The sequence below is a fragment of the Eurypyga helias genome, unplaced genomic scaffold (genome assembly GCF_000690775.1).
Source record: "Eurypyga helias isolate BGI_N326 unplaced genomic scaffold, ASM69077v1 scaffold27881, whole genome shotgun sequence".
Classification (NCBI taxonomy): Eukaryota; Metazoa; Chordata; class Aves; order Eurypygiformes; family Eurypygidae; genus Eurypyga; species Eurypyga helias.
Genome location: NW_010232101.1, coordinates 50,931 through 63,904, shown reverse-complemented (window position 1 = coordinate 63,904; position 12,974 = coordinate 50,931). Strand labels below are relative to the sequence as shown.

The window sequence follows — 12,974 nt, the reverse complement described above, 5'->3', positions numbered from 1 at the left end:
GTCCATCTGGTCTCAGAAGCCTGACGGTGCTTATGACGAGTAGGTCAGATGCATTGTGTAACAAGTAGCATCAGCTCGCAATTAAGAGCTTTTAAGTTATGTTACATCATCACTGATAGATATTTGAATTTGTTATTTAACTTAAGTTACTGGACACTACAATACTTTTGCATGTAGAAACGCTGGGGATTTTTAAATGGAAGATGATTTTTTAACAGCACAAGGGTAGCTCCCCCACTTGAAAAATTACTGGCAGTGCTGATGCAGGCTCTCTCAATCCTGCCTTGTATAACCAGCCAAACCACCTCCTACTGTAACCTGCTGTCGCCGCAGTCCTTGCTCACCAAAGAGCGCGCGCTGCTGGTGAGGCACGATCATCCTGCTCTTGGCCATAAGAAATGAAATAACTTTAGGCTATTTGTTTGGAAAATATACTAATGTCCTGGTTGTTTTCAGAAGAGGAAGCTTCTGCAAAGCTTGGAAATGTGAATGCAGGATTGTCACTCACCTTCTCTTTTTCTCTCCCTCCATAGGTATGGCCTCACAAGTCTTGGTCTATCCACCATATGTTTATCAAACCCAGTCAAGTGCCTTTTGTAGTGTGAAGAAACTCAAACTAGAACCAAGCAGTTGCGTGTACCACGAAAGAACCTACCCGCAAATCTATGTGAATGGTAAAAACTTTGGAATTTCTCCCCACAGGGTTAGTACGTACTTTCAGACTAAAAACCCATTTGACAGACCTCGAGGACAGAACTTTTTGTTGCAGTCAAATGCTGTTGCTTTAAAAAATATTGCAGGTGCTACAAAAGCGTTGGCGGCGCGGGCGCAGCAAGCTCAGTTAGAGGCACCTCGGATTGGGACGCAAGGAAGCCGATCAGATATCCTGGAAGGACCCCAGCGATGTGGATTGAAGCGTAAGAGTGAAGAGCTGGATAATCAAAACAGCACGATGCAGATTGTTGATGAACTGTCCATCCTGCCTGCAATGTTGCAAACCAACGTAGGAAACACGGTGACGGTTGTGACAACGGCTGCAACTTCAAAACCGAGTGGTACGAGCGGAGATGGAGATTACCAGTTAGTACAGCATGAGGTATTGTGCTCTGTGAAAAACACTTACGAGGTTCTTGATTTCCTTGGGCGAGGGACATTTGGACAAGTAGTGAAGTGCTGGAAGAGGGGGACAAATGAGATTGTGGCAATCAAAATCTTGAAGAATCATCCTTCGTATGCACGCCAAGGACAAATAGAAGTGAGCATATTAGCGAGACTAAGTACTGAGAATGCTGATGAATTTAACTTTGTGAGAGCCTATGAATGCTTCCAGCATCGTAACCATACTTGTCTGGTTTTTGAGATGTTGGAACAGAATTTATACGATTTCCTGAAACAAAACAAATTCAGCCCTCTGCAACTGAAAGTAATACGGCCGATTCTGCAACAGGTGGCCACTGCACTGAAAAAACTAAAAAGTCTGGGTTTAATCCATGCTGACCTCAAACCAGAGAACATTATGTTGGTGGATCCTGTTCGGCAGCCTTATCGGGTTAAAGTAATAGATTTTGGGTCTGCCAGCCATGTATCAAAGACTATTTGTTCAACCTATTTACAATCTCGGTATTACAGGTAGGTGTCTTTTACTTTGCTTTTAGCTTTTAATGGAAGAAAGTTTCAGCATTTATTTAAGTTAATGGGTTAAATAATTACTCTTCCAGGTAACTAATAGCAGTAATTTGGAAAACATAAGAAACATCTAAGAATGAAGGCCATACTAAGATTAAGTAGTTGGTTACAATTTTAAATGCAAATATTTTGCTTTGAATGTTTTTACAGTGTTACCTTTTTCTAGAAGTATGTTTTGCGTTGCATTCACTTACTGTTACGTTGAGACCTCTCATGAGACTTTTTAAAAGGAAAAGAGGAAAAAAAATTAGGTTTCACTTGCTTGATTAGGTTGCCTTTCCTGCCTTCCTAACATGATGTTTTTTTCTGTAAGCAGCTGGACAGTGTACTACAAGTGCCATGTTTTTATATCCTGTTGCCAAAGATTATGTAAACACCTCTGTTTTTCTCCAACACTTGTAAATATTTTGTCTAGTTCTTATAAACCCCATTCTGATTGAGTGCCGTCAGCAGCTGTGGACTTCAGTGAACTTCCGGAGTTAGTGAGCGGTAGGATACCTCAGTGTTTAAGGTGCTACCAGATGGGCATTTAAAGTGATTTTTGGTACATCATTGCATTCTACATTGGCCTCAAAAGGGATGTATATTTCTGATTTTGTGGGTGGGTTTTTTTTTTTTTTTAATCCTTTCTTTGTGTAGTTATCCAATCTGTATGACATGTAAAATCCATTAGTATTTAGCCTTTGAGGGTGTTTTGTTTTCTTTAGAAGCTAAACTTGTCTTTATTGAAGACCTTTTTCAGTTCTGCTTTACAGCATTGGCAGTAGTATGTCTTGGGTATTGCTTGTCTCTGCAAATTCAGTAAAAAGCTAGTGAGCTAGGACAATGAGTGATTGGGAGAAAACTTTTAAATATTTTACAGCTATTCATGCAGGGAGTGAAAACTTGTGCAGGGCAGTTGTAGGCTTGATGAAATTAGTGACTAGTTCGTGCCAGAAGAATCTACTATTTGACTGTAGCTTGTAAACAAGAATGTTTCATGCACCATGCTCATGTAAAATATTCTAATTCACTTGTGTTTCCCCATTACTTAATTGCAAACTGCAGCTACGGGCTTAAAAACTACACTAAGTTCATCAACAGAAAACTAAGTCAGGAAACCATATGGATTGACGCATGCCCACATTATACAAAAAAGTACATGAGAGGAAATAAGAAATTAATGTGAGAGCTCATTTTGGTCTACACCACTCGATACAGTATTTTCAGGCCCTTCAGGATAAAAACGTGCAAGTCGTGAAAAGGCAGAATGAATTCTGCAAGGTGGAAGGTGTCCCTGCCCATGGCAGGGGGGTTGGAACTAGATGATCATTAAGGTCTCTTCCAACCCAAACCATTCTGTGATTCTATGATTCTGTTCTAGACAAGTGCAAGTGTCTCGATGTCAGCTGTTCCATACAAATGCAGCAGATACTCAAGATGCTTGTTCTGAGAATACTACTTAGGTACTTTGGCTTTTTATTTATTGAAGTAGTTACACATTATCATGAGCTATTGCCATTTCTCCCTCCTCTTCCCCCCCACTCCTCAGGAACTGACAAAGGGTGAGGCTGTAGACAGCCAGGCTGGGTAGTCCTATTGTAGTGCTTCATTCTTGACTAAGTAGCTTCAAATGAATTTTTCCGTTTCAGTTGGCTCATTAGACATAGTGTTGTTGTGCTTATTCAGTTGCCCACATGCATGTGCAACTCCTTGCCATTTTGGATACTTGTATTGCATTACATGCACTGAAGTGTGAGTAAGTGGGGCTTGTTGATGTACATTCAAAAATATACTTCCCCCTGCCCAAGAATAAAACTCGTGGGTGTATGTGCTTGTCTTGGCTTAATGATGTTGAATCATGTTCATAGAGACTCATAAAATGTGCACCTAAAATTAATTAGTTACTAAGTTGCATTTAAGTGTTTTGTAAATATTCAGGCTGTTCAGTACATGAATCTATTATTTTATCTTGTATAGTTTTATACACCTGCTATAAAGTAGCATTTAGGTCAGTATTTTTTTTTTTTGAAAGTAAAAAGGACATGAAAAGAAAAGGTGAGGGTCTATGTACTTGAATAGTTTTGGTGTTACATTTAAGTTAAATATTGGTTGAAATAATTTTGAAACTGACTTGATTTTGAAAAAAAAAAAATGCCACAAAATTATTTTCAGCAAGAAGTTTCCTTCTGAAAAGATTTCCTTCTGAAAAGGTTTTTAGTATGTTGGATTTCATTGTGAATGCATAACTCTCTACCAGTTGTGTGACTCAAATTAATTTTGTGTAGCTTGGCATGCAGTTTCTAAAACTTTCTTTTCATTGCTTTGGAAGCACCTGACTAGTGTAAATAAAATCAGAAAATAGGGATTTGATTCAGAAGGTCTTGAAGTAGATTATGCCAAGGAAATTTGAAGAGAAAAACTTTAAAGAGGAATGAGACGGGCCTTCAGAGAATATATTGTATTGAGATGGAATTTATTTTGCAAGAGATTGGGCTTCTTGTCAATCAAATAAGGAGCTACTTCATGAAATATAACTGTACTGGAATGGTTTTTTGTATTAGAAAGGAGTGGGAGTGATAGTGCTGGTCTGACTTGTTTGGCTATGACATGTTGAAACAAACCCTTTACAAAAAATCAAGCAGCAGTTGGGATGTCGAAATATCTCTCTTTTCTTCCCCTTGAGCTCAGCGGTGCTGTGTGTTTGTTTAGGTTATTTAGCAAGAAAACATTTATTTAAATAGATTTTTATTTAAAGCTTCAAACTAAATCCAATTAGATTTCAAATTGGGAATGTTTTATAAAAAATGCTTGTTACCTATAGCACCTGTTTTATTATCTGTATTCTTGAGTACAGTCTTTGAAAATTGTTTTCTGTGCTAAGCTCTGTGTATTGGCATGAGCTTTACCTGTATCTCTTGCTAGCGGAGATCCTTGCATGGTCAGAGGTGGCAAGTGACAGGCACTGCTTTGACATTTGTACGGATATTTCCTGGGTAAATGTAATGTGCAAAAGGACCCAGCCAGGCCCAAGGACTTAAAGAAGTTATGCAGGGGAAACACTTTGTTTTGAAGTGACTATTTCAGGATCTGAGGCCTAAAGGATGGAATGAAATGTCCTTAAACGATGGTGTAGGTTGAGAGCAAGCAGAGCTGTATCCCTGCAGCACTGGGATGCCACTTCTCAACCCTGAGCTGCCAGTGCTGTCCTGCTCCAGGGGTGATACTAACCCTGTCCCTTGTTCTGGTCACCCCCCATCTGTCAGAGTGCCTGTGCTAACGTGAAGACAGAGGGAAGTGGCCTGGGGAGAAGGGAGGAATGGTTATTCTGGCAGCACTCCAACTTGTGCCATGGTTGTTTCAAGAATAGGAATCCACTTTCTATCTGGAGAATGTATGCCCACCAGTGTCTGTAGAGGTGAACGTTGAACGCTCAAGAAAAACCCACAAAGAAGTTTTGCAAAAATGAATAAAAAAAAAAAAAGGGTTTGGTGTTTTTTGGTGTGTGATCTGTTTATTTATGTTCCTACAGAACTTGTCACTGATATTTTTTTTTTTTCTTGTTCATGGGATTGTCACAAGCTAATTATTGTGGGAACGGAGAGCACCACAGAATCTGATGTTACAGTGTGTGTTTTGAATGGTAGTATCAGTATTATACATCTGTAAGAGGAAGTGAGTAATGACTTGGAAAAATAAGTAATAAGAGGATTAGGATTTAAGGCAGGGAACGTAATACAGCCAGGTGAATGGATAATGGTCTGATTTACTTACCTTAGTCTATAGCAGAAGAAGTGGTGACATAATGATGACTACTGGAGACATTACAGTACTTTGGTAGGAGGAGAGGTCGTAAAAAAGTGAGACGAATTGAATTTCAAAAGGATGTAGACAAGCAGAAAAATGGAGACAAACTTAGTGGAGTGGTAATTCTTTGATGTTTTCCTGTTTCTGTTTCAGCTTTGTCAAGTAAAGAAGTAAGAAAATGGTTAAAACAAGTATAGAAAATACTTCCTGACAGTTCATTACCTTTTGGAAACTTCTGTCTGTTTTCTGTTGCTAGAAATTAGAGTATGGATATGAATAAATACTAACCACAGTACACTGTCTTAAGTCACAAATTATTATTTTTCATTTGTTTTAAAGATTTTTTTTCCCTAGAAGACAGTGTCTGTGCTGACATGCTGTTTTTATGCTGCTCTGGATTTTAATAGCTGTGGGCTAGAGAGATCTGGTATTTGAAGCCTTTGCTGCTGGCCTCACACATGAAGACTGTTGACCTTTTATGAGTGATCTAAGCAGATAAATAACTAGGCAGTGTATACACGTTGAAAAGAAAAACTCCTTACATACAGTGTAGGTGGTCAAACTTTTGTCATATATGGAAATGGTATGAAAAGTATGGCACTGTCCTTTTGGTCAACCCTGCTGCCCCAAATCACGAAAAGGGGAGTGCTGCATCCAGAATCAAAAGCTTCTTTTCTCCTTATCACATGGTGCAGGCTGCGCGTTTATTTTATTTCTGAGTCTAGTGTCTTGCACTCATCTGGTGAGGCAGGAACTTTTCTCAGGGTATGGTGTTTCCCTCCATCTTCCTCCCCGTGGAAGTAATTTTCCTTTGCTTTGCCTCTCTCCGGAGGTTATATGTATTTAGGGAGCCAGGTGTGGGAAGAGAGCCTTCAAAACAGCAGGCTCCAAGACGCAGTAACCTTTGAGAAGAGTCAAGTGATCTGAAACGCTCAAGGCAGTCCTGCCCATCTGCTTCAGGGAACAGTTACTTTCCTTTTTGTTGCCATGAGAAGCAATGGCCTTCTCAGCATTTTGCATTCAGGGGTAACTCTTGAGGTCTGGTTTTGCAGCAGACCTCTTCTTTCGTCTGGTACTCCCTCCAGGACTCTTTTTCCAGAGAAACATCAGTTGAAAACTGTGTGAAACTTCCTCTTTTTGAAACAGCTGTGTGCAACACCAGTGGTTTAGGGCTTCTGTTTTACTGGTTAGCTAATACCCAAATGACAGTTAGCGATGCCTTCTGCATGTCACTGTCATCTGTACCATTCAGCCATTGTTCAGAGCAGGTAAAATAGTATTGAAGGATGCACAGTTCCATCTAATGTGGCAGGGTTTGGTAATGATGAAGCCTCTTCCTTCTCTGATACTGTTCTCCCACTCATTGCTCGGCCATAACACCAACTGAACCCATAAAACATGTTGCTGCATTGGCATTGCATGTCAAGCATGGAGTGCTAAGGGAGAGCTATAGCAGTGTCTGTGTATGCAGAGCTTCATGCTTTCTAGGGTTTGCTGTTGGTTGGGAGGAGTTAATGCTTAACTCTTTTTCAAGGTGAATCACCTTCATGTTGATTTGGGGGTGTCTCCTTAAAAGGCATGATTTTGAAAGTGAGACTGCAGTAAACCTTACAAAACTTACCATTCATAAAATACTTCTAATACCCTGGACTAGAGTAGCCATTCCAGGTGTAGGACTGAGTGTGTTACTTCATTGCGTGCTCCTTAAGTGCAGCCTCCAAAGGGAGTTGAACAGTTGCGGCTCCAGTTGCCTGGGTAGCTGCCTGAACGGTTACGTTTCCTGTCTTTTGCGTCCTGTCTCCCAAGAAAACATCTGCTTCATCATACTGTGTCATATTCTGCTGCTGTTGGAGTACAGCTGGACTTTTAACCAAAAATATGTTTTTTAGCACGAGTGCTCAGTTTCCTGATGCAAGGATGCTCCTCCTGGCATCCAGCAGTCTGTACGCTAAATGCTGTTTAGCATAGTCAGATTCACTGAGGAAATGAAACAGATGGGAATCAATAGAATTGATCTCTGTATTAAACAGGGCTCCAGCTGAACCTGCGCTAGGCTGATGGACAGCATGAGTGATGCTGGAGGAATGGAAACTGTCTGGTTATTGAGGCATGCTCGTGGCTTGGAAATGTTTTCCTCTTCTGCTGGTGACAGCAGTAAAATACGATCCTAGTTATTCAGCAGAGTGCCCATAAGGAAAAGCAAATGAGGTGAGTAGATGCGCTCAGTGGAGTCAACTCATTCCTGAATCGGACAGTGATAGCCTCCCGCCAGCCTTCCAAATAAGGATAGTTGCTAATCAACAGAGTTGTTCCAGACAAAATGCCAAATGTCACTAGTGTTGCAGTAGAGCTCAGAGAGATGGAAAAATTGCTGTTGGATGTATTCCTGTTGGATGAGAGAAGGTTTTTCCTCCTCTCCTCCTCTTACCCTCCTCTCCCATGAAGGATCAGAGAGTATGGAGGAGTGATAATCATGTCCCATGGTACTGACATTGCTTTCACTCGCCTGGTCAGTTCTGCTGCAATGTGGAAGAGTGATTTGATCCGGTGCAATCTCTTCTGCTTTAAAGGGTTTTGGAAAAACAATAAAGTAGTTGAGTTCTGTGGCTTAATTACTGCCCGTGGGCTGGGCTGTAGTGAGGGCTGTCTGTGGGTTCTGAGCCTAGTGCACTAGGGCAGCTTTGTACTTGACTTTCACAGCTTCATACTTAGTTTCAGAATAAACAACCAACAGCTGATTCTGTTCTCCCTCCCTCCCAGATAGATGACATTTATTTGATCCCTTGTTCTCCCTCTTTCTTATGCACATTCCTTCAAAGTTAGAAAAAAAAATTCTTGTGGCTGTAAATTCCTGGAGAGGCTTGTTTTCTCACGGGCCTTTAATTTGATTAGTTGCAGTCCTTGTCACTCCAGGGGAATGCAGCCTGGCAGTACGTCCCTAGCGTGGTTTTGTTAAATGGAATGTTCTGTCGGTTAGGGTTGTTGGCAGGATGGGTTATTATGACTTGGTGAGTAACACATCCATTGTATCGAGCAACTTGTTGTTTATCTTCTGCTAACATCAGATCAGCATACAACTGAAATACCAGTATAAAACATGTATGCAAGCAGACCCCAGTCACCCTATCTTCGTACATATTTTCTTTATAGGGATGACCAAGGGGAGAAGTCATGCAAAACCGACATCTCAGGAAGCAACTGCTTTTTCAAGTCCACCCATTGCTGTCACATACTTGAAGTTTCTAAATAAGCTTTATCTAGAGTGGGATGTCTTTGGTTTTGTCCCTTCACAATGCCCAAAATTCTTGCTCAAATGTGTTTTTTAAATTTTGGGGTTTAAATGCTTGAACAGGAAGCAAAGCTCTGTTAATAAATTGAGTTTTCTGTTGGTTAGGGATGCGCTGTACGAGAACAAGCTAAAAATGCCTCTGTAAACAACTTGCACTTCAACATGCTAGCAGATGTTATTCTATCACTTTGAACTGTGCATCACTGAAGTGTATTGGGATATCTTAAAATAGTCAGGGGTGGTGGCCAGAGACTCTAGACTACTATAGATGGTGAGGCTGTTTTGCTGTTGCAATGAAATAAGCCAGAAGTACATGCTGCTGAGGTCGTTCGCTTGCTCAAGGTCAGCGTGTTCGAAGTCAGCTGCTATACTTCTGAGCACGGTTACTGTCGGTAGTATATATAAGAAAAGAGTCGTGATAATGTGAGGAATTGCTATTACAAGTGAATTGGGACATTTAACAACTCCCCCCCATGCTCCCCTTTAAACCTGCAGGGCTGTGACTGCTGGTTTATTTTCTTATCTGAGCAAACAACTTAATGTCAAGATAAGCTTTTGTGGTTTGTGCCTGCGAACAAATTGCTTTATTGATTTGGCAAGATTTTGTTGGCACTTTTTGCATAGTGTTCACTAATTAATTTACTCCCCATTTCAAACTTTTATTTCATGGTTACTAGGATCTAACTAAAACCATTGTAAGTATCTTCCAGGAGTGTCAATCTTAGCTCATCATAACTTATGTTTAAGTAGCTATTTGATAACAAATGTAGTTTCAATTCTCTTACTTGTTTTTTAGTCAACACAATGTGGTCTCTAGTGCCTTATTACTCTCTGTTCATAGAAGTAGAAAAGAGGAGTAGATTTTTTTGGTAATGGCGTGGTGGTTTTAGTTTTGGCATGGTTCTGGTGCTTTTGTTTTCTGCATGCTGTGGAAGAGAGTGACAGGGTTATTGCAAATTTGCAACTGTTTAGTTTATTCTTTAATTTATTTGTTTGTTTATTTATTTATTAATTTATTTATTTTGGTAAATCCTCTCTGAAGATCCAGAGGAGTATCATGGGGAGTGGATGAATTGGCAGTCAGCCTTCGAGTTAGTCGTTTTTCTGAGCTAGAGATTTTCCGAGTAACATGAGCTGGTATAACACATGAAGCATTCGAAGGTACCATTCTAGTAGATTCTAGTAATGTCAGCCCAGATTTCAAATTAGTAGTGATGACAGGAGCAACAACTTCAATCAGAGTTCAAATGATGGTTCTCTTGGTCTTTAGATTCCCTTCTGTTCAAACTGAAGCATATTCTTTCATAACCTTGAATGCAAAAGAGCTCTCAATTCTTGCTGTATTTCATTTTTTTGAGGTTGAACAATAAATGTAAGTTTGCCATGGCTAAAGTTTTTGGGAGCAGATTTTATTTTTCGCACGTTAAAATAATCTACTGAAATATGGTCCTTTTTTTCACTGCACTGATATTTATGTCACAAAGATCTGTTCATTGTACATCTGTGTGTACATGAGCGTGGATATATCGGATATCTTAATTGCAGAAAATATCAGTGGTAGCTACAATGCTGTATTTGTAAAACTGTGTCTAACTGCTCCCGCTGTGCCTGTTTCGAAGTATGGCTGTGTATTTCTGTTGTAAGAGCAGGTAGTACTAGGTCTAAATCAACGTGATTGAAAAGTGAAGCCTATACGTCAGCCCCTGTCTCTTCCATCTGGCATCCTTGTCTTCGAAGGAGAGTTGTTTTGTGGGCGAAGCCTACCTTCTGCATCACCTCACAGCATCCAACACGAGTCAAGAGGATGAAGCAGATGCGTGGGGGAAGAAGTCTTATGCATGGCTGAGTACTCAAAGATGGGCTGAGCCAGCGCTCTGCTGACACAGCCTGGGAGAGGATGTACGGCTCATCCCGTTAGCTGCAGGAGGCAAACTGCTGCAGTTGTTCTGAAAATCAAACAGGTTGGACAAATGCAAATAGATAATGTGGGCACATTTAGAACATTTAACACTCGTGTGGGTTCAGACCAAAATCAGCAATAAAATGCTGTCATGATTAAAAACCAAAAGAGCAACAAGAAAAAACCCTTTTGTGAATTCTGTCATTAATTGGAAAGTGGTAGAGGTGTCTGACATGAAAATAAATATTTGGGATGTAATTAAGTAAAATTAAAATTGGTATGAATATAGATTGCCTGAAACATCCATATTGTCAAAATTTATACTGTATGTTTGAAGGTCCATACTGTCAAATTTTACACTCTCTTTGAAGGGTCTTTGATCCTGCAGTGCTAGGTAATGTTTTGGAGGGATTTTTATTTGGACTGTTAATAAAATACCTTCCAACAAGTGAAATTGGATTAGGAGACTGGAGAAAGCAAGTCAAAAGCATTTCACACATAGGATTTTCAAGCAGTTGCATTTTGAAACTGTGATGTTACATGTGTACATGTGAAGTGTCATTGCGCTTAAACATGTGTTTGTTGGTAATTGGACAGCAACAGTTAACTAAAGGGCAGGCATCGTGTAATTTAAACCAGTAGAACTTGTGTGTGAGTAGGTGAGTCCTCATGCAGACGAAGTTGTGCTGATGAGGTGAAAAGTGAAATCGTTTTTAACCCTATGAAGCATTTAATAAAACTCAATCTCCCTGCAGGCATAGGTGCAAAGTATGTGGGAGAGGGCGCAGTGCTGTGGCCCCTGTCCCACCTGCTTGTGGTTGGAAGTGGGCAGAAGCACAAGCCAGTGGTACTAAGCCTCCACAGTGGGAAGCGTTGTCTTCGGTCTGTGCGGTGTTGTCCAGCTTGTTGTACGGCACGGTATGACTGCAAGCTGACTTCAGCTCTCGTGTCTTAACGCCCACATCTGACCATTAGCCTGCTAAGTAACGGCAAAACTGCGTCCACGCTTCTTAGTGGAGGCCCACTTAACTGGTAGTAAATTCAGGATACATTGGGGTTTGCTTAATTTCCTTGTGCTTCTAGAAGTCTAATCTTTGTTCACAAGCCATAAAGCCAGAATTATGGCCAGAATGTCTTTCTCAGTGCAAATGTGTACTTCAAGGATAAATTATTAAAAATAGCTTATTTGGGAATGCGTGATATTTAGAATTTTAGATCAGTAAGAAGATATTACGTTTTCTGTAAAAGACACTACATTATCTGGATTGCAGCAGCCGAGGAGCCTGGCTGTGAAGCCCTTATTTGTTGACGGGGGGCAAAGGTAGTCACAGTGTATCTCCAGAGCAGGCAAGCCAAACCTGTCCTCATTTGTCTGTTAAACTCGTGTCAAATGCCCCAGGGGATTCAGGATTTCTTGCTCCTGTCTCCATGGTGTATGCTGTGCTGGGCCTAAATTACCTAAAGCTGAGGAACAGGGTGGTTTGCCAGTCGTGCTGTTGGTATGCAACAGAAATGTAGGCAGTGAGGTTTGCACAGGCAGCTTCTCTCTGCTAAAACCCAAGTGTTTATGGAATTTTGTTCTGAGCCTTAAGGACTATAGTAAATATTGCCATTTCCCCCTTTTTAAATGCCAAACAAGTTTCTGTTGTCCTGGGATAGCAATCTCACAAAATGCCATCTCGGTACGTGGTTCCCTTATTTCAGAATTGCACCGTAGCTGAGTTTTTATCAGTATTTTGAATGCTTTATTGGATATTTTTGAGACTTCTCACCCTTATAGTCAGTCATTCAATACTACTTGTTCAAAATATTTAAAAACACCAGATACTTCATGATGAAATCTTTCATGAGAATAGGCTTTATTGTTGCACATGTAGTGCACATAGGTAATCTTGCAAAAAAAGCTTCTAGCAGCTTCACGCGGAAGCAACCCCTGTAGTCCCGCCACTACCAAAACCTTGCCACACAAACTCAGTATGTTCCTTTAGCAGCGATATCTGTATTCTCTGTGTGTGTATGTAGGTAAATGCATGTAGAACACAACTGAACACTCTTCTTTTTGATGTTGTGGGTTCATCCACTAATATGAGTTTAAAATGTCTTTTAATTGTCCAGAATTGATTCTAGAAATTGAATTGGAACTTTTTTCATTATTATTATTATTACTTTCAATAAAACTTACTTCCCTGATACCTTTAGATGTGTGCATTTCATAACTTCTCTGTAAAACCGCATGCATTACACTGCTTATGTACAAGGCTTTTGTATACATGTATGTGTAGCGCTATGTGAAACTCTTAACCTGTGTATTCC

The 12,974-nt window shown here is 40.3% G+C and overlaps 1 protein-coding gene across 1 annotated transcript in view; it reads left to right on the top strand.

Moving 5' to 3' along the window:
* Positions 1–535: 535 nt before the first annotated feature.
* Positions 536–12,974, top strand: part of HIPK3 (homeodomain interacting protein kinase 3) — a 57,847-nt gene continuing 45,408 nt past the window's right edge. Inside the window, 1 exon segment of the mRNA XM_010161309.1 lies at positions 536–1,629. Coding sequence (XP_010159611.1) covers positions 536–1,629 — 1,094 coding nt within the window.